The 27,648-nt window shown below is 45.0% G+C and overlaps 1 protein-coding gene across 12 annotated transcripts in view; it reads right to left on the bottom strand.

The window, feature by feature from the left end:
- LOC144158587 (uncharacterized) overlaps window positions 1-27,648 on the bottom strand; it is a 74,820-nt gene that overhangs the window by 28,565 nt on the left and 18,607 nt on the right. For 3 of the 12 annotated variants that reach the window (XM_077689571.1, XM_077689577.1, XM_077689578.1), the window contains exons 4-7: window positions 18,533-18,677; window positions 15,409-15,554; window positions 12,582-12,726; window positions 3,397-5,000 (exon numbers count right to left, since the gene is read on the bottom strand). The exons of 3 other annotated variants lie outside the window; for them this stretch is intronic. In XM_077689571.1, coding sequence (XP_077545697.1) covers window positions 4,127-5,000; window positions 12,582-12,726; window positions 15,409-15,554; window positions 18,533-18,677 — 1,310 coding nt within the window. In that variant the 3' untranslated portion in view covers window positions 3,397-4,126. Of the gene's footprint in view, window positions 1-2,987; window positions 5,001-12,581; window positions 12,727-15,408; window positions 15,555-18,532; window positions 18,678-24,559; window positions 24,957-27,648 lie in introns of those variants that run through there. 6 more of the 12 variants (XM_077689582.1, XM_077689583.1, XM_077689572.1 and 3 more) reach the window with 5 other exon arrangements.

Raw genomic sequence — 27,648 nt, 5'->3', positions numbered from 1 at the left:
TATGCCGTAACATAGCTATTGGCTTTTTTTCATTCACGCGCGGGCCTGACAGGTTGAACATCTTCGCATACCATTATTCTTGCACCCCAGATTTGAACTCTTATCGTCATGGCTGATATCCATAAATTGATGTCGAGGATGATGCAGAAAAATGGCGCCTTCAAACCCCCTTTTCCAATTCAAAAATTCCTGCTACTCTTTGATACGGTGATAAAATCCTAGTGATATGAGGCTTTCATACAAGTAGAGAGTAGACATAAACATGAAAATAAACAAATTACATTTTATTAAATAACCTTTTTACAATCCAAAATTTTACACACTTTCTCTTTCTCCTGCTGACACAAATGCATGGAATGATAACTTGAGGGACATAGAACCCCATTATGCTCATTCAGTTATAAATCCAAAATATTAGAAACTCCAAAATTCATGCGAGGCCTGTATTACACGTTACCTTAAAAGCAAACTCACAAGGTAAGCACTGTAATAATTTGTTACTAGAGGTACAATAAATGGGTGCTGTTTGGGTTTTTCACAAATAAATTTAACAAGAAAATGGGAAAGGCAAAGAACGACATAACTGCATCTTTGACACATTGTGTTGCAAGATACATTGAGAGAAAAAAACGGCAAGAAAACCAACTGGAGAAAGTATTCTTGCAATGAAGGGGTGCCGAGCTTGCAGACCAGTTTAATTATTTTTGCCAAATTTCCGAGGCATTATGTGCCCCAAACCTTCAACATATAAAATACATATGGAATACTAGAAGCGGAATGAGGAGATAGGGAGTTAGTCACTAATCGGCAATAACTTGCAATGGCCCCATTCTGAAAAGCTAACGTATATAAGCATAGCTTGCTGTGTTACACTCAGCAAGCCAGGTCTAATGGTGTAATTTCAAGAACAAAAAAATGAAGTTATTATAGCCTTAAAGGAGCCATGAGGACAAAATACAGGTTTGGTTTATTAGAAAGACTGCTTAGTCCCGATAACAATGATACCAATATCATCGCAATCTTCGAACAGATAACGGAGAAATTAAAGAAAACGTGTGAAGCAGTTGCGACCCCCTAGCCAATTTCCCGCAACTGTTTTATGACGTCAAGGAACCTTGTTTGTGCGATTGGCGGCCGCCTAACTGACCTGTCGCGACGACACATGACTGGACGTCTGTAATGGGGCCTCTAGTTCCATTTGACCGCATCACTTGAATGCTAACGTGCAGTTAAGGCACTGAAAATTATATTTTATTGTTGGCCCGTATGACGTCATTATTGCTCATAACACGTCACTGTGGCGCAAAATTTGAAAGTTTTCAAATACTTCTTGCTTTTTTTTCGTTAAAAAACATCTTTTGGGGCTGTAAAGGAGCTGAGTGAGATACTGAATCGTAGTTCTTTCAAATTAAACCAAGTTGTATTTTCTCTTCATGGCTCCTTGAACAGTGCATTCAAACAGTGCCCACACGTTTATTTGCTGCCTTTGCAGTCATTTTGGACTCGTTATTTTGTGTATGAATTTGTCTTTGGGATTAGCAACCCTTGTATGTGTATTCCAGAGCACTGCAGCCACATGTCCTTCATTGCAATTCCAGCTCTATTGTTTCAATTCCTTCATACCATTGTTAGGCTGCCTCAGCCAGTACTTCCAAGAACGGGCCATAAAAAAACGTTTGTTTTCTTCAAAAGATTTGGTGTTTTACAGTACCACAATGCTTGTCTGGCAGGAAATGGTGTATTTCACTGAGAAACTAAACATTTATGAGAAAATGAGAAAATTTTCATTCTCCACTAAATTGCGTTTGGTGGCAGTAGGAATGTATTGAGGAAATGTACTCAACACAAACGTTAGTACGTTGACTAAGGCTGCTGTGAACGGCAAAAAAAAACGAATTTGTTGCCCTGTTAGCTGTCTTCCTTCATAGATGGCGCGATGATACCGCTTGAGGACTGGTCTCTGCACTTGCTGTTTTTGACCGGATTTATACCTGGCTTGCTTTTTTTACAGGTGATTGTAGTCACCGAGGAAAACTTGGGTAAGCTTGACAAACAAGGTCACATAAGGGGCGATGCCGCTTATGCGAGTTGGCCAGTGTGGTGTAAGACAAGCACAACGCGCCCCACGGCTGTGAAGCTTTGGCCGGCATAGTGCGCGACGTACGCACTGGTGCTTTTATGTTTGTGTTCATAACTTTCATTGTTCATCCCACCATTCTTAATGCTATAAAAAGCACGTCACTAAATTTAAGCACAAATAGCTCGTCCTGCAACCTCACAGTAACTGTTCTATTTGGGTTGGATTCTGCCAGCCTCAGCCAATCACAATGAACTGCCCATAACATGTCATAAGCTGTGCAGAAAGTAGCTAGGTGTGTCGCATGCCTATTTTTTGTTTCCCTAATTATACAGCTCATTTCAGGGAAGTTTGCATTCCAAGTAGTGTCAGACTTATTCTAATGAGGCCATCTTTCAAATAAAGCAAACTTGCCATATGTCTTCATGGCCCCTTTAAGGCATCTTGTGATCTCTTTTCGTAAAGGAAATGAAGACTGAAGACGCAATTTGCATATCCCACAGAGCGGTTTCTTCGTTTTTTGTTGGTTCCAAATCTTGGTCGCTAGATTAGATTTCCTCAGCAAGCACAGCGGCCGGTTTGCTTCGCACTGAAAACAGAACCATCATGTTTGACTGCACAGCTATCTTTTGAAACTACGAGACAGCTTGAGCACAATGGTATGATTGCCACTTTTTCCCTTTCCACATGGGACAGTTTAATGGCAGCTTTTGCATAAGAATCAGGGCCGTAGCCAGAAAAAATTTATTCGTGCTGGAGGGAGTTATGGGTCATAGAAAGGTAGGAGTTCTGCTGAAGGCAACACTAGATCTCGCTTACGCACTGCCTGGAAAAAAAATCTGGGGGGGGGGGTTGGTTCGAACCAACTGTTACCATTGAATGTGCCAAATAACATGTGCCAAATAACAATCGTTTCTGCAACGGACAAGAACAGGCGCTTTGCGTAATCAGCTGCGGTTAGGTGCACATTCTGCTTATTGAAGATTTGCTCAATTCAATTGCATCAAGATTTGCCAAAAGCGAAGCACAGTTTCGCCTTCATGCTCTCGCACTGTGCGACTTCTGTTGAGAGCAGCAATCTGTTTATATGCCAACAAAAGTCTTACCGCATGGTTGTGGGTCTTCTGGATGGTGTGCACATTTTTGGGGCTGGCAAGGATTCCTTCTATGATAAAACCTTTCCTAATATGCAGCAGCTTTGGTGCTCCTAGCAATTGTACAACCTTCCTAGCACATAAGCGTGGTCTGCGGGACAAATTCCTACGCTTTAAATGTGGAGACGCTGAGGTGTGCACTCTCTCGAAAGCTTCTATGTACACCATTCAGACAAACAGTTTTAGATCACTGAAAAAGTTTTAATATCAAGACATATTATTTTAAAGTACAAAAATATGCGAGATATCACAGGGCAGCATTTACATGAACAGCATCAATGGAAGGCCTTGTTACCACTGTGCTACCTACGAAGTTTCTCCCCGTTATTATGAATAAAACTGAAATGAATGGTAACTTTTCTCAATGTCAGACTTATTTAGAAGACATGGAATTCCACACGAATACATTTCAACCATATATTCTTTTTCAAACTGTTATTAAACTATTTGTCCCAAATAGCAATGTTAGTTTTTACCCAGAAATTTCCGATAAAGTTAAGTGCATGACGTTGATAGGTGGTGTGCAGTCTCACATGACCGAAGTGTGCATCAACGAAGTACCTTCAACACAAGTCGCTTGACAGCTGCCACTGCCGTAAGGTGAAGTAGGCAACATTCTGGGAATACCCTTGTTGAGAAAAGGTGCTGCAGACATTGACAAATAAGGCTTATAGGCCAACCAAATGAGGAAGAGGATTTATTGTGTGATCCCCCGGCCGGGAACTCAATGCTGGACTGTTGGACTGGACTGATTACGCTTCGGGGCTCACTTCAAGATACAACCCGTTGGCTCAGCCTTTTCAACCCAACTGGCTTTTGTGTCATCTCCACGATCTGGAGAAACATGATAATGGTGATTGCAACACCTGCTTCTGAAGTTGCATGTACCATGATTTTAATTTCTGTGCAACTTTTCATGGCTAACCAGGTTACCTTTCTTAGCAAAGCCCCTTTGGCAGGTCTTGCAGACATGCGGCTTTTCGCCCGAGTGCAATCTTTCATGCCCAACCAGGGTATCCTTTTGAGCAAAGCTCTTTTGGCAAAGCCTGCAAACATATGGTCGTTCGCCACTGTGCAATTTTTTGTGTCTGACTAGATTATCTTTCGTCGCAAAACCTGTTTGACAGACATCACACATGTGCACCATTTCACCAGTATGTAATTTTTCGTGCCTAATCAGGTTGTCCTTCTTGGTGAAGCTCATCCCACAAGTGCCGCAGACGTGAAGATTTGTGTGCAATTTTTGGTGCCTAAGCAGGTCGTTTTTCTTTACAAAGCTCTTCTGGCAGGTGCCACAAGAGTACGGCTTGTACTCTGCATGCGACGTTTCGTGGGTTACCAGGTGTGCTTTCTGGGTAAACCTTTTCCTACAAATACCACATACAAATGGCTTTTCACCACTGTGGGACCTCCTGTGCCGATTCAAATCTCCTCTCTTTATAAACGCTTTCTGACAAATATCACATACATTGGGTTTTTCACCACTATGCAGCTTCATGTGGTTCACTAGTATCCCTTTCTGTGTGAATCTCTTCTGGCAGATCTCGCATAAGTAAGGTCTTTCATCAGTGTGCACTCTGCTGTGTGCGAGAAGATCGCATTCCTGAGCAAATACTTTCTTGCAGGCATTGCAGGTGTAAGGCAGTTCATTGACATCCACAGTTTCATAGATGATGAAGGTGGTCTTTATGAGGCTGTGCCGCTGACTGGATTCGCACACGTACGGCTGCCCTCCGAAACTGATCCTCTCGTGATCGTTGGTTGGATCCCTATGTTGACAAAAAAGAAAAGAGCAAACTTTTACGTGTAATGCCATACTGGCAACTGATATATGCTATTTTTACCTAACCTGACAGTTGTAATAAAAGTGAGAAATAGAAGAAAGTGGCAAGGTATGCAAGACAGTGTTGGGTTGACACATAGTTTATCTTTATGGTGCTGGCACCTTGAAGGGAGCATTTTTGTTGATGCCCTAAATCTAAAAACTGAAAAAAGGATTGGTGGAGAGTTGCTGAAGGTATGCAAAGGACATGCTTAAAGAATAGTTGCCTATTTTTATAATTTTACAGTAAGTCCACAAAGCATCACTAGTAGTCAGTCAGCTGCACCATCAGTGGAAATGGGGCAGTATAGGCCTAGTGCATTTGTGGTAGCCAAGAAGGAGAATGCTAGCACCCTTCAGTGTTTGCTTACCGATGATGCTGCTAAAGAGGTGAGGGACAGTCAGAAAGAAGAAACTTTTGGGCAAACTTGTGGCGATTGTTTCACGTGCCAAGGAAGAGCGCCACAGGCTCACGTTCCGTCACGCATACTCTGCTACTGAGACCAAATGCGTGTGCCGAGCCCGAGGGGTGAAAATTCCACCGTTTTTTTCCATGTGCTTGACATTTGTCAAAAAGATTGACCATTGTCCTCTCACGTGTTTGCAGAAGCCTTAAGGGAACGGGCAAAAAGGGGAAAGCTCAGAGCAATGCTGAGAGCTCTTTTTTTTGTGCTGTGTAATGCACTGAGGCTACACCTGCACTATGAGGCGGTCCGTAGTGGAGGGCTCCAGATTAATTTTGACCCTGTGGGGATCTTTAATGTGTGCTGAAATCTCAAACACTTGGGTGTTTTCGCTTTTTGCCTCCATCAGAAAAGCGGCCACCACACCCAGGATCCAACTCACGTCCTTGGGCTCAGCAGCACCATGCCTTAGCCACTGCGCCCCCGCAGTGGTTCCAAGAGCTTCAGTCGCAGCTCTCAAAAGGAGTAGTAACCTCCAGACACCTCACTTTCTGAACTGCTGTGTTCTTCCTGACTCAGGTTTTGATTGCGTTTCTTTTTGTGTTGGACATTTCCATTGATGTGAAATGTCAGCCTTTCAAGTTTGTGTGCCTGGCTAAAGCTCAGCTGGTATAAAATGTGAACTATTGTAGTTAGTTATTTGCATATTTTTGACACAACTAGATGCCTGGTAAAAATTTAGTGTTCATCAGTCTTTGTGCTTGCCAGCAAGGCGGTTGTGTTTTTTGGAGTTGTTCTGTTGCTTGCCTGACTAAGCCACAGTCGTCAAAGTGGGATGCTTCGTCCTGTGCCTGACCCAATGGAATCACCTAGGAGACCAGCACAACATCAATAAACCAAGGTCTGGGAATGAGCACCTATAAAGGACTACACATCTAAACCATTCCTCTGGACAATGGTTGATGACTGTTACCCATCTGGACCTCCAGCCCCCCCAGAGAAGCTGTTACAAATCGACTGCATGTGCATGGCCTCCCACAGCACACTGCGCAGTGGTACACCCTGATACTTTTTTGCATTGCAATGATGCTGGGAGAGGAAGACTAATTGCTTCATACATGCGACTTCACAAATACGGCGCGGCCAGAACCCTTGCAAACAAGCAAGAGCCTGCTGGAGTGGCCAGTAACGGCAGCAGCATCTGACTTATGGTTTCTCCAGCATTGAAAAAGTTCTTTTGCTTGTGTGCATTTAGCGCCTATTGGACTCCTCCTTTCCCACCCTCTTTACACCACAGCATGCACCGGCTTGCACCATGAGACACTTGGAGGGTGTACGTGTGTTTGTACTTTTTGGTGTCATCCACAATACAATGGATGCGTGTTGACTGTTGCTATTTCTGGTTATAAAAGCTAGCCTCTCCGCAAGTCAGTCAGTGCATCGTGGGCCACCGCTGAGAAAGTTGCTCATCCGTTCGAGCTTTAAGCACATCAGTGCGTTGCTTCCTGTATCATTGCTGCTCTTTTCTGGCCTTGCCACTTAACTCTTCCGTTACAATGCCTATTCAAATCGGTTACTGGTGGTTGATGCATTAGAGTGCTAATTTTGACATGCAGTCATTTCTTGTGCACCTAATCATGAGTGGCATACAGCCCAGACACAGAACTTTTTGAATCATTTTAAATTTTCTCCGATCACATTGAGATTTTTCGCAGCATTTTTGCAAGCTGAGGTGCGTGTGTTGTTGCGAAAGTGGGCATGGCTACTGCGCTTCACAGAAAAGCATGCTGCTCGTGGTTATGTGCTATTACCATCAAATTTTCTTGATCAAAAGGCGTTAAGCCAGTTAAACACCAAATTATGCTGTCAGTTTTCTAATCGGACAGCATTTAGAGCTAATAATTACCTGAAAATGACACCAGCCATTTACTAGTGAGCTTTGGTTTCTGGAAACAGTAGTTTTATTCTGCCAAGGCTTATTTCTGTAGGTCTCCCACATGTCTAACAAGTGTACCTGGCATTTTCAGCCAGTTTCCCACCATCTTGGTTTTATTTTTTTATTGCTAAATTCATATTTGGTGCTACTACGCAGTCACTAAACTCAAACCCATTTGCCATGGCACCTTTGTCACCCGCTACTGCTCCTTGAAAAACCCCGCCGTTCATGATTTTACAGCGCCCACACCTTACTTCTGTGATAACAGCTCCAGGTGAAAGTCGAAAAATAACACCAAATTGCCGGACGTTAGTTCAGACAAGGAAAGCACTTACAATCAGCCTTGAACACTGCGAGCTGTTTATCAGCAAGTTTCGTTTCTGTACAAAGGTATTTCTGAAGGTGCAGAACTATATATTCTGACAGTCTCCAAGAGGTTCGATATTGTTTCTTTTCGGAAATGTTACGTGGCACTGCAATGTAGAAAGCTCGTAGTGCTGAAGTGTTGCACAACAGCAGCTTGATGAAGGCTTGCTGGGCACAATTCTAGTGCATCGTACCTTATTCTTGCAGGCAGGGCTGCCATAGTAAATCAGAAGATGCCAATTAACTGAAAGTGAAAATTCTGACAGATACGTGATGATCCGAATGTTAACAAGCATCCACCACTGAGGTATACCCCTGTCGCACAGCAAATCTAATGTCACTCAAACTGAATGACATTAGCTGTTATGACATTTGGCTCGGCCGTGTCGGTCGACACGGTGAAACAAATGTCATTTGATTGTGATAGCGGTGATGATTAGCGAGCTCGCAAAACTGCAAAATTACATTGCAAGCACATCTAGAATGTTTTCACACTTAATATTTTTTAAAGAAACGTAGCAAAGGATTATTTTTTAAAATAAAAACAAGAAAACCACCGATTTAACATCACCAGACATCACAAGCTGAGACAAGTCTGCAAAAAATCTGGATTAGGGTAGCGCATGCACTGAGTACGAGATTTTCTTTCGTGTTAGTACTTGTTTGTCTTTCTTTGTTTGAACAACAGCACAAAGAAGAAATTATGTTTACTGACAGTTTTTATAAACAGTGTTCTTTGGTTTATTACTGAATTTCCCTGTCTATGGACGCGCTACTGCTGTTGAGGCTACTCATTTGGTCACTAACTGAGGTCCAGGACCTCAGTTAGCCGCTAAATGTCATCCGCCTCAAATGTCATTCGGTATTATCATGTAGCGCCGAACTAATGACATTTAGAGCGAATGACATTTGCTCTAAATGTCATTAGTTCTGCCGTATGACAGGGGTAGTAGATTGTCAACTCCAAGTGGATCACTTGATTGTCTGGAATCTTGAGCTGGCCAAATTCATTGACCAGGTGTTTTTGCATCACATGGGGGATATATTGGTCCCTTAAATATAGTCAAACCACCAGATTTCTTCCACAGAACCGTTAAAAACTGCAATTTTGAAATAAAGGTTGGGCTTCAACACAAGGTGTGAGCAGCTTGCATGCTAACGTTTTCTTTTTGTCTGACAAATTGTTCCACACAACCCATTTCTCTCTCTCTCAGATAGGTTTATCAAATGTTTGCCTACAAAATGTGTATGCTAAATTTTCTCTACTACATATGGCTTGTTATGCACAATTTTTTTTTCATTTTCTTCGATATCTGGACAAACATTTTGAATTCGAAGATTGTTTTTGCAACCATTATTTAAAAATTCATCCAAACTGGTGCTGTTGTAAAGGGCGTTGAATCACACGCATTTTATGTCACTGCATTACAAGCCCAGCCAATATGTTCAGCACACAAAAATGTTTTCTAGACCATTACAACTCTGTATTTCCCACAGTAACGACAGAGTTTGGCTCTTGGCTCTGCATCGTCGAAACGGAAGAAACTCTCCTGCAAGCAGCTCGTTTTTACTGTTCGTATTTACTGACATAGTCCCTGAGTACCCTGTTTCTTGTTTTGATGATACAAAGTTGATCTTTTTTAAGTATGTTATGCTTTCTTAAAGCGAAGCTTTCTGTGTCTCACTGATGGTGCCCGCACGTACCACAAAACGCACTGCAGGATGGTGATCATGAATGAAGTAAAAAAATGCTTTCCATGGTTGAAATTGAATCAAGGCCCCTTGCATTATGAAGCCGACATCTATCCAACTGCGCCATTCTAACATGGACGAAGCAATTTGTATTTGGAGAGGGGTGCACGGACGTGCAAAATTAGAAAGAAAAATCATGCACCCCTTTAACGACTACAATGGTTTAATGCAAAGCTTTTTTCGTGTGAAATCGAATGGCGGAGGGTCAATACCAAAGCCACTGCGAGTCAAAGTCAGAGCTAAGTGAGCCAAAGTCCAAACCATTTGGAAGTCAAAGGCTAAACTCAGACGACAACCAATGAATCCTTCATGAGAAAGCTTCGTGTTCACCCATTCGCATTGTTAAACGGAGGGGTGCATAATACTTTTCAAAATCTTAGGCCTTAACAAAACGAACTTGTCTCTCTCCAAGCTCCTAAAACCTCACATAAAACTTTCTAGACGAGACGGTACTCACACTGCAGCACCTCCTTTGTTATCACAAACTTGCGCCAAATCTTTCTTGTTCTCACAAGGTTGCTAAGAAAGTTGAGGTTTTGCATTGGCATTGCAAAGCTGGACAAAATGAGCACAAGGCTTCACGGCACTCTAGCATCAATTGCAAGTGGATCTGCGACTTGATCGCAAAAGTGAAACCTTGCTGCAGCAAAACTGCGGCATGGCAAGGTTGCGACGCAAGTTAAGCAGCAGTGTGCAGTTTTCAGCAAGGGTAAACACTGTCCTGTTCAAGCTTTTCTTAGCGTGACAGCAGCGCCAGACATGCTGTCAGTAATACGCTGCCACAAGAAGAAGCCGTGCATAAGCCAGGAGCCTGCAGATGGGAAACTTTCTCGCTTCAACCCCTTGTACCGCCAGGTGAAAGCAGTGTTTCCGCATCTCCAGTGACAGGCAACAAATGAAAGACAGAAAAAGCCAGATGGCTAAGCAAGCCAGTGCACGCCTTTCGGTCATCTTTGAACGTGCTGCGATTGGGTAACAGCTATACTCCTTTTAATATGGCCACCATGGTGCAGACAATGGTCCTCATGAACTGTTTGTCATTTTAGAACAACATAACCAGTGAAATTTCTGGATGCATTACCAATACAGTACTGCACATGCCCAGAGAGAATTCATAGTCGCACTAAGCGCCCGTGCTTGTGGTAACTATTTCCCGCCTTCACTATTTCGAAGGAGCCGAGATGCAAAATTATGGTCAAGCCGTTATGAATATCTATGTACCATATGGGTTTCATTATTCCTTTCCCGTAACATAGCGAAATCGCACTAATCGCCACTTTTTTTGTTTCTTGTATCGAATGTCCATGTGACTGCACTTAAGGACAGACGGAGGTCATGAGACAAATTTCAAAGATAACTCTGAAGGGATTGTGGCCCACACTAACACTGACAACGTAAAGCAGTTGCTGGAGCTAGACCAAGCGCCTTATCCCAAAATGCAGGCCGCAAAGGATGCTTTGGCCGAGCAACAGACGAGCATAGCATGCGTGCCAGCTGGTTGTACAAGCCTACTGCACCCAGCCTGAATATATACTGGAATTGGCTGCTCAAAGCTAGCCTTCACAAGAGCTGGAAGGAGTTCAAGCGCAGGGCAGAAAAAATTGGTAAAAAAAAATCTGCTGGAAGCTATCACGTCAAGATGTCCTGATATTTGGAGTCGCAGAATGGGAAACTGCCAGAACAAACTGCTGTCCAGAGTTTCAAGGCCTGCTGGATATCTGTTGTTCTTGATGGATCTGCATGGCCAGCTCTCCGAAAGTGGTGCCGTTCCTCCAGAACATCACAATGGGCTGCAGGCCGAATGCCGCAGCCTATTCTTTGACGACTCCGAGACCTTTGATGTATTCAAAATTGATTCAATTTTTCCTCAAAAAGGGTTCTAATCACTGTGTGTGCCACTATGATGCGCCCCATTGATTTTGTTAGAAAAAAAACTTCCGTATGGAATCTTGAATTTTGAAGCAAGTCTGAACAAGCGGCCCCTGCATCCAACTTGAAGTTGTTGCTGCTAACTCCTGTGAGACGCTTGCTCAGAACTTTATGGTAAAGATTTGCTTCAATTCGAAAATAGTTACTTGGCTTCTCCACTACTGAAACAAAATCGTTATTTACTTCGAACTAAAAATTGGTATTTGCACAGCCATAAAGCCAACGTCCATGCCGAGTCGAAAACTGGATTCCTGGCCGATGTGGGTACGCTGCGACATGTTCTTAAATGTCATGAATGACGGAGAAATTAGGGTGACCACCCATCTTGTAACAGATATCCAAATCTTTAGAAACGTCCAACGTAATACCGGAGTCCCCTATAGGTACACTAGGTATAATTTGGGTCTTTCAAGTGAACGGGGAGATGCAAACTTTGTCTTGGGGAGTGCATGTTGCCATAACTGGGGAGCGACGCGTTTGAATAGTCATGTCATACAGAGACACCCACAAGTTCAGCAAGAAGCTCAATGAGTGAATGGCCCCACTATTGTCGCCCACGTTGTGACACAAGTTACATAAGAAAATAGGGGGGGGGGGGCATGCTGCAGAGAGGAACAGCAAAGGATGTCTTAAGCCACCTCATCCAGAAAACTAAGCAGGCGCCACGGGCCCACCCTTACCATTGGTGGCATTGCCAGAGTAGAGGTATTTACTTTCGCAAATGTGTACAGTGTTACCAACCCTCCATTTTGAAAACAAATGTCTCCAGAAGTTATAAATCATTGTTGCTATTTCCCATTCTGCCGAGTCAGTGTTTCTACACCCCCCCCCCCCCTTCATCGTGTTCTGGATTTTGCTAGTTGGTCTTTGAGTCTTTCTTTGAGTCAACTGAGTCTTTCTCCTCTGTACACCTGTGCCACACAAGGCTCCCTCTGGCAAGCCTCGCACTTGCAGATAAACCCACAAACCTCATGTGCCACACTGAACCTGAAGCAATGTACATGCTATGGTTTGCCATGAAGCGCATGAGTATTTCCCACGTCCCAAAGTGGTATGTACATTTGAGCTCCAACTATACTTTGTTTTTTGTAGATGCAATGCAAAGCGGACAAACAAAGGAGTTACAACACTGGCCACTGACCCTGTGTAGCTAGAGTGTGAGGAGGTGGAGCCAGCATTGTTCTCTTGCAGTTCTGTTGAAGCCTCTGCGGTGTTGTCCTCACCAAGTAGCAGAGTGCGCAATGTTTCACAGGCGACACTGGGCTGGGAATTGCAGGCCTCACACCCTGAAAGAAAAAGAAAAATATGGAGCAGGAACACGCAACTGTTAACACAACCTCTTCAGTGAAATTAACTGTAATTTACATGCAGAAGTTAACTAACACTGGATGCATAATGCGGAAGAAGGCTACCAATTTATTTACACCAGCACAGGACGATTAGGGTATGCCTCAACCAGGCACAAACAGGCCGCTTCGGCTGAAAAAGAGGGATACAGCGCCAAAGGGACGATAAAAGAGAAAGAAAAAAGGACTACCACAAGCAATCTCTTACTCCGTTGTAACTGAGCACTTGTGGCTGAACTTTTCTTTGTCTTGTGTATCATCGCTATTGTGCGTTTCTTTTTCCTCAAGCCATGAACTCACCCAAGAATTAACGTTGACCATTTGGGTTATGATTGTTGTCTACAAAACAGCAACTCCACACAAGAATCAAATACAAGCTGGTGCTGAGAAGCACAATATTATAGCCACGGAGCTACAGGAAGGGGTACAGTTTTCTGAAGTCCCTCAAGGCCAACCTCCAATGGTAACCTGTACAGCAGACTTGGTAACGTGAAAGGCACTAGTACAACTTGTCACTTTACTTACAGTGTACACCACTTGTATAAGCCTACACCCCTTACAACAAACCCTCTTAATCCATAAAAAAACTTCGCTGTATCCCAAGAATGCAGTATCTGAACAGGTGAGCGAAGCGGGGGGGGGGGGGGGGGGGGGGGAATATAAGAGCGCAAAGTGGGAACTTTGACCACTACTGCATTGACGTGATACTGAAAATTTGTTCTTTCCACATGCCTGCCGCATCTGTGCACAGCGTTCACACAAGGGAAAAGGATCGCCTAATGATGTTTTCGAAGCTTAGCACCCGCACTTAAAAAAGGCCTAGCACATGCTAAGGTGAGCAAATAAAGCAACCATCGAACTAGGCGAAATTACTAACCAGCTGTAAAAACCACTCATGGCCAGAAGAATTAGCCAGGCTCTTTTCAAACAGTTCCTGACGAGGCAGGGCAGATTTACCCCAAAACTATTGATCAAACAATTCAGATCGCTGCTGACACTCCCCTAAGGCAGCTTCCGCATTTTTAATCAGCTCAGCAGATTAGCCTGCTGTGACCAATTTAGTCTGCTCACTAAAACAGCTGATCCAACATAGTCTGATGAAGGGCAGCTGTCAAATTGCTCGTTAAACCAGTTGGACTGCACACAGCCAGCACCAGATTGCACACAATGGATGAGAACCATCCCCCCGCTTGAGACATTTCTTCCCTTCACCTACAGAACGGAATGATGCATGCATGGGAACGGTAAATGCAGAACTTCACAGAACCCGAGTTCTTCATTACAAAAGAAAACCGTGACGGGGGTAGCCTCAACCTCTCGGTATGCCTCCAGGTATTCAAAAGCGCTGCTGTTCAATGGCACCAGAGTCGCGTGTTTGAGCAGCGACATTGTTTTTGACGGCTGACCGGACCATATGCTTTGACAGGACAGTACTGCTGGTGATGGCGGCCTATTTTTCACCATGTTCAACCGCATTAATTATGCATAATTTACCCGACAGTGAAATCAACTACCCTGCCAGCGAGTGCCAAAAAAAAAGGAAAAAGCACAACCGCTACCGGTCCTGGCTTGGCTGCGCAAACAGCCCATTCTGCGCTGACAATGTTGCGACACAGTAGTTTCCTCATTAAAATATTCTAAGAAATAGCATATTGCATGCCAGCACAGCGGAAGTCTGTTTATAATGTTCAGTCGAAGCAATTTTCACCCAAAATTTAGCCTGTTGTAGCCGCTAGTCTGCTGCTTGTTATGAGCATAGTGGATTCCAGTTAAAATGCATGGGGGCCAAACAAACAACAGAAATGGTCTGTTGTAACCGAAAGTCTGCTGTTGCCGGATCTGCTATAACGAGTGTAGACTGTATTGTAGCTTGCAGGAGCAACGAAAATCCACACTACAAGAGGTGCTACGCTATAATGGAAACGTGCAAACCATGCATGTACCATGTACCCGTCAAGCTTTCCTTAATCAGCATTAGTCAAAGGAATGCAACTTAAACACTAAGAAACTCAGGCACCATGCACTTCACACATCGCACTTTACACAAAGTGGGAAGAGCGAAGCTTGCCTGCGGAGAGCCCTAGATCCTTCAGTAGGTGGAGTGCCAAAAAGCAAAGAGATAAGGGAAACAACCCTCATTCTAATCAAGTTTCTACTTTTCTCATACACTGAAGTTGTGGCACACAGTTTTCCGATCCCGGGGACTTGAGTGGGCACCGTAAGGTGGTGCTACACTCACGTGCAATTCTTGTATACATCGCTCCGTAGTCGGAGATGATCTGCCAGACCCTAACCACTGACAGCTTGGCTGTAAAAGTGAGTCTGACAAGGAAGGGGGCACCTTAACAGCAGTTTACGCAGGGCGCCGAAAGATGTAATGCTGACTCCGCTTCAATCAATTTCTCATGGCACGCACCCTGGCTCCTTCCCCCTATCCTCCTCTCTGCACCCCTTCCCTTTGAATGAATGTACAGTTAGACACTGTCATCGTGCAGCTGCACGATGCACGGGCTTGACCTTCACTAAGAGGAGCCAGTCGTTTTCTGAAGCAATAGAGCTTGGCTCTACAAGGCAAGTGTCAGCAGCACACAGAGGCAAGCTGTGAAAGGAAAAAGGCCGTACCTGTGGTAGTAGTCCAAACTGTGGCCCGAGTCAGTTGGCAGCAGGATACTCCGTGGCTCTGGCCCACCTCCATCGGCATGGTCATGATGTGGCCCCAATTTTGTTGCATCTGGCAGGCTTCTCGTCTCTCGGTGGGAAAGTGTTTTCTGGAAAATGGCAGCCCAAACACGGAGAGAAATTGAGACATTTATAAGACAGGACATGACTGTTTGCTTGTTCTCTTCATTTTGGAAGTGCGGCTGACTCACAATAATATTCACAAAGGCAAAAAATTCAACCATTCTTACCCATATTAACACATCTCAAGTGTCTTACAAAGGCTACCCAAAAACAAATTGTCTCCAGTCCAAATTTGCCCCCTATGGCTTAAAGATGCATTGCAAGTAGGTAGCTGTAAATGGAGAAACACTTCTTTGAGGAACTAAATGGCACTTCAAAACAGCATGGAATGTATTTTGCACGTACAAGTGCACCCTGCATGTGTCGGCCACTGTCGCAACCACAGATGACACCCACATGATGTCCTTCAGCCAGCAGCAACACAGCACACTCTAAACGTGAATTGATGGAGGCAGTTGGAGCTACGGCTGGCTCTCGCTGTCGAGAACGGAATTGTTGGTATACCTAGTTACACATGCCAGAAAGAAGCTGGGGGGGGGGGGGGGGGGCGGGGAGGTGAAACTTGAGCTACTATTGATCACCTGCACTGGTAGACAAAGCCGCTGTTGCAAGCCTACGTCTCTCTACGTGACCCAAAAACTCTAGGAACTTTTAAGCTGCCTAAAACCTCTCTGTAGAATGTATCATCATCAGCCCTGCACCGAGAACATCACCATCATCGGCACCCATCATCATATTGCGGTCAGCATGTGCTCACACTACGTCTTTTTTTCAGTCGCCATTGAAGAAGCCATGAAGACAAAATACAAGTTTGTTTTATTCGAAAGATTTCATGTTTTACAGCGTCCCCATCGCATGCGCGGCAGCAAATAATGCCGTATTCACTGAGAAATTAATCAATTTATGTTAAAATACTGATTCTCCCGCCAAATCGTGTGTTTTGGTGACGTCTGCAATATAGTCATAACGGCACGTATACAAACAAACTTCCACTGCGCCATTCGGCTCTGCAGCCTTGCTGGCGTCAAACCTCCCAGATGGCGCTAGCATACGCAGCCCTCCGCCGTTGACCGTACATACACCTGGCTTGTTTTTGTTACGGTACAAAGTAATTGCCTCGTGAAATCTGGGGTGTGCTTGACAAACAAGGTCACGTAAGGCAACGTCGCTTACGCCAATCGGCCAGCGTCGTGCAAGACAACTCCGAAGCGCCGGACTGCTGTGCAGCTAAAACAAGCATAGTGCGCCCAGTACCAACAGCAGTGCTCATCAGTACTTACATGTTTACGTGTATTTTCGTAAATTTTGCTGTTTCCAGCACAATTCTTACTGCTGTAAAATGGATATGCATTACATTTAGGCGCAAACGGCTCATTCGGCAAGCTTATAAGCTCTGCCTAATTTGCGTTTGCTTTTGCTGGCCTCCTCAAATCGCAGAGCAGGCTGGTGGTATGACATCATAGGTTCTGTTGCGCGAAATAAGCGGGTGGGCCGCATGGCCATTCGCTTTATTCCTAATTATATAGCTTTTTTGAGCGCAGTTTACAATAAAAGTGGTGTCAGTGTGATTCTAACGAGGCAACCTTTTGAATGAACCAAACTTGTGTTTTCTCTTCATGGCTCGTTTAAACCTTCCGATGCTCAGTCGATCTCTTCCTTATCTGACGGCCTCTTGTTAAAGAATCCCACAGTGGTTAAAGAATCCCACACCGTTTATTGGCTCAAATAGTCAGGTCCCAATCACACAGAGTCTGTTGACTGACAAGGCACTTAACAGCACCATGCTCCAATATCCACACATTTCTACACCTTTTTGTTCAACAGATTCAGTCACTTATTAGGCAACACAATCTGTAGTACGCATACACATACCCCAAGAAAACGTGCTGTTGGGCTCGATAGTGAATTACAAATTCACCAAAAGAGTGCCAAAAACAGGACAGAAAGAGAAAGAATTACGGCAGCGATGTGCTTTGGAGTCGTTCTTCCATTGTTTCTCCTGTGTTTTTTTCTTTTTAGTGTTCTTTTTTTCAAGCATAACTGAATGCTGCTGTCACCAGACAGTGTTACAGAATGTACCACACAATGTCGTCCTGGTTGCCCTTGGAGTAGTTCTGTTGTTCTGAGCTTCGAGCAAACACAAATGGCCTAGTAAACGAGGCATATGGTTAAGAAGCTGTACACAAAAATGGCTTCCCTTTTGCTTTGAAGGAGGATGCACAGATAAAATGGATTATGCTGCAGCACATGCAACACTTTTCTTCATGTGTATTTTGCCACACCACAGGTGTAAAGGGATACTAGCTTTTCATTTCCCAACTGCGGCAGGCCCTCAAATGTCCCTAATCAGGGACTAAATCGGAATATTTTGAATCAGACTCCCTATATACAAAGTGGTATAACAGGTACGCTTTGGTATCGTTCTTGTTCTTTCAGCTGACTTTGGCACATGACAAAATGACCAGGAAGTCAAAATTCAAAGTCCAATGATGACCAAATGGGGTACGATACAAGAAATACAAATTTCGAAATTGACACTCCGCGCAGGTGTAGGTTGATAAGATCAGTTAAAGCTGGGAGTCATAGGTCTACTTTCGTGGACAAGGGTGCAAACGATTGTTCTTTTTTTTCAGCTTCCACTGATGGGTGCTTCGCTAGCCGAATGTCTGCAGTGTTTCAAGCTAGTGAAATCATCGTCACTGCTACAAGGCCACCCGGAGCGGACGTGGCCACAGCAAAAAGCCTGACTGAGTCTTTCTCCTCCGTACACCTGTGCCACACAAGGCTCCCTCTGGCAAGCCTCGCGCTTGCTGATAAACCCACAAGTAAGAACCTCAAGAGCCACATTGAACCTGAAGCAATGTTCATGCTATGGTTTGCTATGAAGTGCACGAGTATTTCCCACGTCCCAAAGTGTCATGTATATTTCAGCTCCCACTATTCTTTGTTTTCTCGATGCAATGCAACGCGGACAAACAGAGGAGTTACAACACTGGCCACTGACCCTGTGTAGCTAGAGTGTGAGGAGGTGGAGCCAGCATTGTTCTCTTGCAGTTCTGTTGAAGCCTCTGCTGTGTTGTCCTCACCAAGTAGCAGAGTGCGCAATGTTTCACAGGCGACACTGGGCTTGGAATTGGAGGCCTCACACACTGAAAGAAAAAGAAAAATATGGAGCAGCAACACGCGACTGTTAACACAACCTGGTTAGTGAAATTAACTGTAATCTGCATGCAGAAGTTAACTAACACTGCAGGCATAATGCGGAAGACGGCTACCAATCTATTTATACCAGCACAGGACCATTAGGGTATGGCTCAACCAGGCACAAACAGGCCGTTTTGGCTGAAAAAGAGGAATACAGTGCAAAAGGGACGATAAAAGAGAAAGCAAAACGGACAACCACGAGCCCTCAGTTAGTTGCAACTGAGCATTTGTGGCTGAACTTTTTTCTTTGTCTTGTGTACCAACTGGAATCTGTTTTCAATTCCAGTTAGTATGCACCAACTAGCCCAAACCACCGTTCTAACGCAGCTTGTGTATCATCGGTATTGTGCGTTTCTTTTTCTTTAAGCCATGAACTCACCCAAGACTTTACGTAAACCATTTGGGTTATGATTGTCATCTACAAAACAGCAACTCCACACAAGAATCATGGGAGGTACCACCCGCGGTTCGTACCTTGGGGCCTCCCAGTGCCTCTGTACCCATTCACGTTTCATGTTCATACTTTGTAAATCAAATTCAAACTGGAAATACAAGCTCGTGCTCAGAAGCACAACATTATATCCACGGAGCTGCAGGAAGGGGTACAATTTTCTCAAGTTCCCTGAAGGCCCACCTCCAATGGTAACCTGTACAGCGGACTTGTTGACGTGAGAGACACTATTACAACTTGTCATTTTACTTACAGTGTACACCACTTATACAGTCTATGCCCGTTACAACAAACCCTCTTAATCCGGAAAATATCATCCGCTGTAGTCGAAGTATGCAGTATGCAGGGGGGTGGGGGGTGGGGCGTATATGAGCGCAAAAGTGGGTAGTTTGACGGGCACCTGGAAAAGGCCTACCGCATGCGGTCAAGTGTGCAAAGACGCATCGTAAGCTTAGAAAATAAAACAAGAATATAGCTAGGAGCAATTATTACCATCTTTAAAAATCAGTCGTGGCTATCAGAATGACCTAGGCTTTTTTAAATCCCTTCGTGATGAGGTAGGCTTACCCGAAAGCATTCATCAAACAAATTGGATCCCTCCCCGAAGTTCCCCCAAGGCAGCTTCCACATTTTTTATGATTTTAGTCTGGTGATTGGAGCAGCTGATACGAATTCATCTGATGGACAGCTGTCATGTCGAAAGTTGGACCAGACTGTGCACGGCCAGCGGCAGATTGCACACAATAGATGAGAACCACCCCCACTATTTGAGGCATTTCTTACGTTTTTCACCAAACGGAACGAGAAAAGGACCGAACTTTACTGAACCTGAGTTCCTTATTACATAAAAACACTGTGACGAGGGCAGACTTGACTCCGGGTGCACCATTTCGCGCATTTAATTATGCTGTTGTTAATCTCACCGGAGTTGTTACATTTATGAGCAGTGGCCTTGTTCTTGACGGCCGAGCAGATCGTCTGCTTAGATAGGCCTGTACTTGTGGTGATGTCGGTCTGTTTTACGCCACGTTCCACAGCATTAATTATGCTCAGTTTATCCGACAGTGAAATCAGCTACCCTGCCGCTCATGTAGCTAGTCGCACAAAAAACAAAACAAAAAAAAACAAGGCCACTGGCACAGACTTGGCTGTGCTAACGACCCGGCTGCTAACAATGTTGCCAGACATAATAGTTTTCTTGCCAAACTAAACAAAGATAAATCATATCGAGTGCCAGCTCCACAGAAGTCCACTGTAAACATTCAATCGAAATAATTTTCGCCTAAAATTTAGACTGCTGTAGCTGATAGTCTGCTCTAGCCAAGCCCGTAGACTGGACTCCATTTAAAATGAATGGGGACCAAACAAACCAACATAAATGGTCTGTTGTAACCGGAAGTCCGTTATTGCTGGATCCACGGTAACGAGTGTAAGTCTAAACCCATTACAACAAACCCTCTTAATCCGGAAAAAATGTTCACTGTATCCCAAGTGTGCAGTATCTGAACAGGTGGGGAGGGGGGCCGGAATATAAGAGCGCAAAGTGGGAACTTTTACCAGTACTGCATACACGTGATAATGAAAATTTGTTCTTTCCACATGCCTGCAGCATCTCTGCACAGCGTTACCATGAGGGCAAAAAAATCACCTAATGCTGTTTTCGAAGCTTAGCACCTGCATTAAAAAAGGCCCAGCACATGCGGCCAAGTGCATAGAGACGAATGCTAAGCTGAGCAAATAAAGCAACCGTCTAACTAGGAGCAATTATTACTAACCAGCAGTAAAAATCAGTCATGGCTATAAGAATTGGTCCTTCACTTCTCTAATGCCTGTCACATTACCCAGAATCAAGTCATACGGTGGTTCATCCACACATTTGGCTATTAACTCTCACGTGTAGTAAGGGGTTGAAACTTGAATGATAGCTTCCGGCCAGCACCTTACCGTTCCATCTACAAGAACCACTTGTGCCTCCTACCCAGTAAACTCCTTTTCCCTGACCAGACTCCTCCTCACCAATACCATGTTCATTCTGGTATCCCGGAGAACTGAGATTCGCTCTCCCTGCAACTCGCCACCTACAACAGGCATTTGCCATTCTTGTGTCGCCCGATCCTCTCCTTCTCTGCGTTCTCTTTTTCTTCGGGGCTGGCCCGAACTCGTTCACATTTATCGCACAAGCAGACTTCTCCTGGTTTTGAAAACGGCATTCTTCTGTTGTATGTCCCCTTCTCTTACACACCTGGCAGGTTGAAGGTGCTTTGCTTCGAGTTAGCAACAGCTTGGCAATCAACGGCATGATGCCCTAGCGATTGCAAAGAAAACAGCGCGATGGAGTTCTCGGAGCGAACCTTTGTGTTTTATTTTTCTGTGCTTCTAAGCTCATCGCCATGCCCTCTTCCTTCACTTTTCCCAAGTTTTTAAGCCACTGAACTTCGCAGTTATGATCTGCGGCAGTAGTCATCTCTCCAAGGGCCTTTAGGCTGCGCTCATTCAGAAATACGGCCAACCTGGAATAGCAACACGCGAGAAATTGTTCCGTCCCCATTCGATCTCGAAGTTTTTCATATGTCTTTTCTGTGTTGACATCTGCAAACGCTGGTCAAAGTAACTCATGAGACGTGAAGCAAACAGTTTTCCTGTCTCCACACGTCTGGCTTTGCGATGTGAATTTTCTCGCGGAAACCGTCAGCTGTAAGACTAAATCTTTGCAGCAATTCTGTCTTTACTGTGTCGTAGTCCAGACTCTGATGCCGGCATTCTTCTGAAGACACTACCGTATTTATTCGAATCTAACCTGATAGTTTTTTTGAAATACTGATATATCAAACTCCAGGGTAGGCTTGGATTCGAGGATTTTGAAACGCGCCAATTTCCAAGTGAAATTGACGGAAGTGGCGCGCAGCTAGCGCCACCCAGAAAAGTATTGTAGCCATTACTAGACGAGCCAGTAGCCACTTAAGGGGCCACAGATGGGGGCAATGCTGCCATTTTGAACTGTGCGGATAGTGGCCTGCGTGCAGTGTGGCGTTTGGTTTTGACAGCGCAATGGCACCAAACAAGTGGTGCCATTATAGTGCCGCTCTTAAAAGAAAAAGTTGTTTTAGCCGTGGAGTTGTCGTCGAATGTTCAAGCCGGGCGGTACTTCGAGCCGGGCGGTACTTCGGCGTGGATGAAAAAAATGTCCGTCATTGGAGGACGCAACGGGAGAGGATATTTGCGATGCCGCAACGAGGATGGCATTCAAGGGACCACGAGAAGGCTGTCACCACGAAATGGAGATGGCCTTGGCTGACTTCGTTCGGACGCAGCGAGCAGCTGCCCTTCCAGTAACGACGGAAGTGCTCCAGGCAAAAGCAAGGGAGCTTTCAAGGGAACAAGGCTTACCGCGGGCACGATTCAAAGCCAGTCGGGGCTGGCTACAGAAATTTATGAAGCGCTTCGGCTTTAGCCTCCGTCGTCGAACCTCAATCGCCCAGAAGTTGCCCGGGGATTTTGAAGAGAACCTGGTTGACTTCCAGCACCGCATCTTCATGTTCAATAAATGTTTTCTTTTTGTGAACGCTGACCTCGCCTTTTTGTTCGGCCTATATTCCAGGTACCGTATTTTCCGGTGTATAAGTCGCGGTATCTTTCTGAAATTTTCGTTGGTGCATCTTATCTACCGGGGCGACTTATGTATGGAATAAATCTGGTTCGCGGCGGCCGCGCGTGGCCAGTGCACATTGAGACACAGCTCTATGGTGTAAATCAATCTCAAGCCCACCGGTACGGCATTTCTAGCCCATATGTCGCTTCGGGACGTTGCACCAAAACATTTGCAGCTTTTCCTAGTCAAAAACAATGATAATGGCCTGCGACAACCACGCGCCACTTTAGGCCATGCGCAGTAACTACAGTTCAGAATAAATTAAAGTAAGATCAAACTGGGTTGCGAAAACAAAATAAAAACTTCCGTCCGCCTTTATTGCGCTGATTTACGACAGCACGCAAGAGACGCGCGACGTTTGGAGAGGTGGCCAAATGGGTCTCCGACTCTTGGGACTCCATTTCTACAAAAACAGTTGTAGCCGGGTTGATAAAGGCCGGAGTAATCCGGTCCACGAGTGGTAACGATGTTGGTGAAGAAGACATCAGAGAGTCGGAGGATGACAGTGATGCCCCGGTGGAACTCCCACTGAAGATATTGAATTGTTTGTTAGCGAGTCTGAGGAAAAAGACTGCGATGGTTTTGCCTAAACGCCGTCTCTATATGCCATCTATGTGTATCAATAAACCATTTTTGAGAAGTTAGTTCTGTCTAGACTTTGGATGTTATTGCCCGTGTCTATGGGCAGCGGCCACCGCAACCATGTACTTTCGCCGCACTTTCTAATGATCTGATTCACTATGAGTTTACCTAATGAACAAGTGAGTCTTATATACCGGTGCGACTCATATACATTTTTTCGGAAAAACTGTAATTTTGAGGGGGGTGCGACTTATCCAAAGGTGCGACTTATAGACCGGAAAATACGGTAAGCTTTTTTTTTTGTGGCTTCAGACTTTCGGGGGTCGGCTTAGAATCGGGCTGGCCTAGATTCGAATAAATACGGTAAGTGCTTCGCCGACCAGACTGAGACTCAATGCTGTCGCCCACTGACTCTTCTCCGAAACTTGCCCTAGTGCTACTCGTTCGAAGCGATTAAGATAAGCATCGAGGTCATCTCTTCTGTCAACAAAAGGGGCCAAGAGCTTTCTTGGGCAAACTTCCGGACTCTTGCATGTCTGTGGTACTGGAGATACAGGGGATTGTTCACCACTTTGGTTTGATGCACTAGAATTTGCTACACATAGCTTTAACTCAACCAACTCTTTCTCTTGGGCTAGCTTTTCTTTTTCTACATCCGCCATGTGCTTGGCTCTTTCTTCCTCTTCTTGATTTGCCTCTCTCACTGCTGCTCTTTCCTCTCTACATCTCTGATTTTCCCTCTCATACAGGTCCAACATGTCTTGCTTAGTCAACCCCAAGCTACTCGCCAATGTCATACCCTTTTCAAGATTCATCTCTTCTACCATGGTAAATAGGTGACAATGGAAAAAGGGATACTGGCAGGCTCGCCAATGTTTTGATCACGCATCACCTTGGTAAAAGAATGAATTCCAGGCACAAAGGGATCAAGTTAAGATGAGATTTTAAGGTAGGTAAAGGTATTGAGAAGGTAAGAAAAATAGACAATAAAAGTGTTGGAAATACACTATATACAGAAAAAACCCTTAATGGCTTTCAGTTCTTAAACTACAATAGTGTCCTCTTGCTATATCTATTGGTCCCTATGGGTTCTTATAGGCCCTTTTCATACCGCACTTTCTGTTGTTGGATTGCACCGGATCGTTGCAGCAGTCGGGTGTCAGTTGTCGCTGGGGTGGCTCCCGGAGCGCACCGCCGTCAAGATGGTGATGGGGCCAGTGGTATGAAGCTGCTTGTGCGTGTGCCCGTGCAAGCAGGTGCTGAGGCCAGCGGAACTGAGCCGCTGTTGTCCAGGAGCACCCGCGTCGACTGCTTGAGGAGGCCAATGGAGCGGTGCTGCTGGTGCCTTGCGGGTTCCCAGACCTCGGGTTTCGCCTCCTTCAGTTGCCTCGAACCACGATCTCTCCTCCCACCTGCTCTTCATCTTCCTTCTCCTTCTTTCTCTTCTTTTCTCCACCAGCTTCCAGAAATTTCTCGCTTCTTAGTCTCTTCTTCTTCGTCATCTCACCCGTCTTCGTACCCTGGTTCCTGACAGCCAGGCTCCTTTCAAAGAGTTCGTGACGAGGCAGGTTTACCCGAAACTGTTCATCAAACAATTCAGATCGCTGCCTGACGTTCCCCAACGGCAGATTCCGCATTTTTAATCTCCTCAGTAGATTAGTCTGTCGTCAGTAATTTAGTCTGCTTAGTAAAACAGCTGATCCAAAATAATCTGCTAAAGGACAGCTATGAAATTGCACGTTAAACCAGTTGGACTGCCCACAGCCAGCCCCAGATTGCACACAATGGATGGGAACCATCGCCCTGCTCGAGGTATTTCTTCCCTTTTTCACCTACAGAACGGAACAATGCATGCATGGGAATGACAAATGCCGAACTTCACTGAACATGAGTTCTTCATTACATAAGAAAACTGTGACGAAGGTAGCCTCAACCTCCGGGTATGCCTCCGGGTATTCAAGAGCGCTGTTCTTCAGTCCAACCAGAGTTGTGTGTTTTGGCAGTGACAATGTTTTTGACAGTTGACCGGACCCTCTGCTTAGACAGGCCAGTACTGCTGGCGGTGGCGGCCTATTTATCGCCATGTTCCACCGCGTTAATTATGCTTAGTTTATCCGGCAGTGAAATCAGCTTACCTGCCAGCCAGTGCCAAAACAAAAGAAAAAGAACAAAGGCTACCGGACCTGGTTTGGTAGCGCGAATAACCCATTCTGCGGCGCCAATGTTGCAACACATACTGGTTTCCTCACGAAAATAGTCAGAGAAATAGCATACTGCGTGCCGGCACAGAAGAAGCCTGCTAATAAGATTTAGTCAAAACAATTTTCACCCAAAATTTAGTCTGTTGTAGCCGCTAGTCTGCTGCAGCCGAGTTGGTTATGAGCATAGTGGATTCCAGTTAAAATGCATGGGGGCCAAACAAACAACAGAAATGGTCTGTTGTAACCGGAAGTCTGCTGTTGCCGGATCTGCTATAACGAGTGTAGACTGTATTGTAGCTTGCAGGAACAACGAAAATCCACACTGCAAGAGGTGCTCCACTATAATGGAAGCGTGCAAACTACGCATGTACCATGTACCCGTCAAGCTTTCCTCAATCAGCATCAGTCAAACGAATGCTACTAAAAAACTAAGAAACTAAGACACAATGTATGATATACTGTATTTACTCATGTAATGAACCCTCCCCCTACTTTTCTTGTTGAGAATTTACTTTTTTGTCACTGAATACAAAAAGTAGCGGAAATATGTTTTTATTTCAACATGGCTGCTGATGCTGTAGGCCATCACAGTAACTTGATATCGTGCTACAGTACGCGCAGAAATGCCAGAAATGCTAAAAATGCATTCCAAGAAAAAGGAATCAAGCGTAGCCGGAGATGTGAGCGCGAATGCCATGGCTTACAATTTAAAAATTGCGCGCTTGTGGTGCGTCACCTGTTGAATGCAAAACAAACCTTCTTGCGCCATAAAAACACTGCGGCGTGCAAACAAAGCCCAGAACATACTCCGTACTCCATCCCTGCTCTTTGCTGTTTGGGTTGGTTCCGCCGGCGTGCGAACAAAGCACTAAACGCACTCCGCACTCCTCTGCTCTTGCTGTTATGTGTCTTCGCTATTACGCTCCGTGGTTTTGTTGTTAAGCTGTGTTCCAATCTTTTTTTGTGCTCCTGGTGCACGATGTTTTAAACTATGGTGGTAGAGCATGCATTGCACATGGAAATAGTGCAGCTGTGTGGCGCTTCAGTGTTGACCGAGTGCGTGTAGGCTACGGGCGAAAACGAGAGGTTTTCGGGCGGTGAACACGGGTCGCCGTGTTCACCGCCCAAAGAAGGGAAGTTTGCCGGTGTCGGAAAAGAAATTTTGGAGTGCCTTGACAGCACGGAAGACGGTGCCGACAACAAAGTGCGGCCGCAAGGGCCTTCAGTGAGGAGGGAAGCTCCATGGCGAAGGGGGACAATGACGAGTTGCGAATACAATATAAATTTCATTACGTAATTACCTACGTATTTTTACGAAAATGGTAAGGCTGTGACAGCGCTTCTCTTAGCAACTGACAGCGCTTCTCTTAGCAACTTTATTGTATAAAATTTCAACTTTTAAAAATTTGTTGCAATTTTTTTCCTGCATAATGAACCCTCCCCCCAAATTAATGCTGAATTTTCTGGTAAAAAAGTGGGTTCATTATGCGAGTAAATACAGTAACTTGAGCTGCTGCTGCACGATTTTAAGAAATCATGGGCGTGACTTTAACCTTAATTGTATTGCGTTAAGGGAGTGTGTTTCTCACTTCTCAGCATTTGGCAGAACGAATTCCCCAGCAGCAGAAGCTCAGCCAACATCGCTGATGCAGCCAAATCAGAACACAGGACTTTGTTGCTGTTTCTTTTGCCCGCTGCCTCATTCGCGGGCAATATGCAAAAGTTTTCTTATCAGCAGGTTTTGGTAGCAACAACTTGTGGCATGGTGGCTCGCTATCTCCGGACGTGCCACAAGGAAAAAAGCCACTGGCCCTGGGTTCCCACCTGAATGCCTCGGGATTCCTCCCAGCACTCTTCTTTCCCTCCCGGTAGCGAACTAGACTGGGGTAGTTCCTGTGTTTGGGTGTGCGTGCGTCTGTGTGTAGGTGTGTGTGTGTACAGGCGGCTTGCCCTCCTGTGCCACTGCTGTTTCCCATTCCTGGCGCACGCTCCATCGGCCTTTTTCAGGGCCCTCCTACGGCCCTCCCCTGCAC

Source organism: Haemaphysalis longicornis, unplaced genomic scaffold (genome assembly GCF_048455015.1).
Source record: "Haemaphysalis longicornis isolate Haplotype H1 unplaced genomic scaffold, Haemaphysalis longicornis Haplotype H1 scaffold_10, whole genome shotgun sequence".
Taxonomy (NCBI): domain Eukaryota; kingdom Metazoa; phylum Arthropoda; class Arachnida; order Ixodida; family Ixodidae; genus Haemaphysalis; species Haemaphysalis longicornis.
Note: the sequence above shows the minus strand (reverse complement) of the source record. Positions and strands in the feature narration are given on the sequence as shown.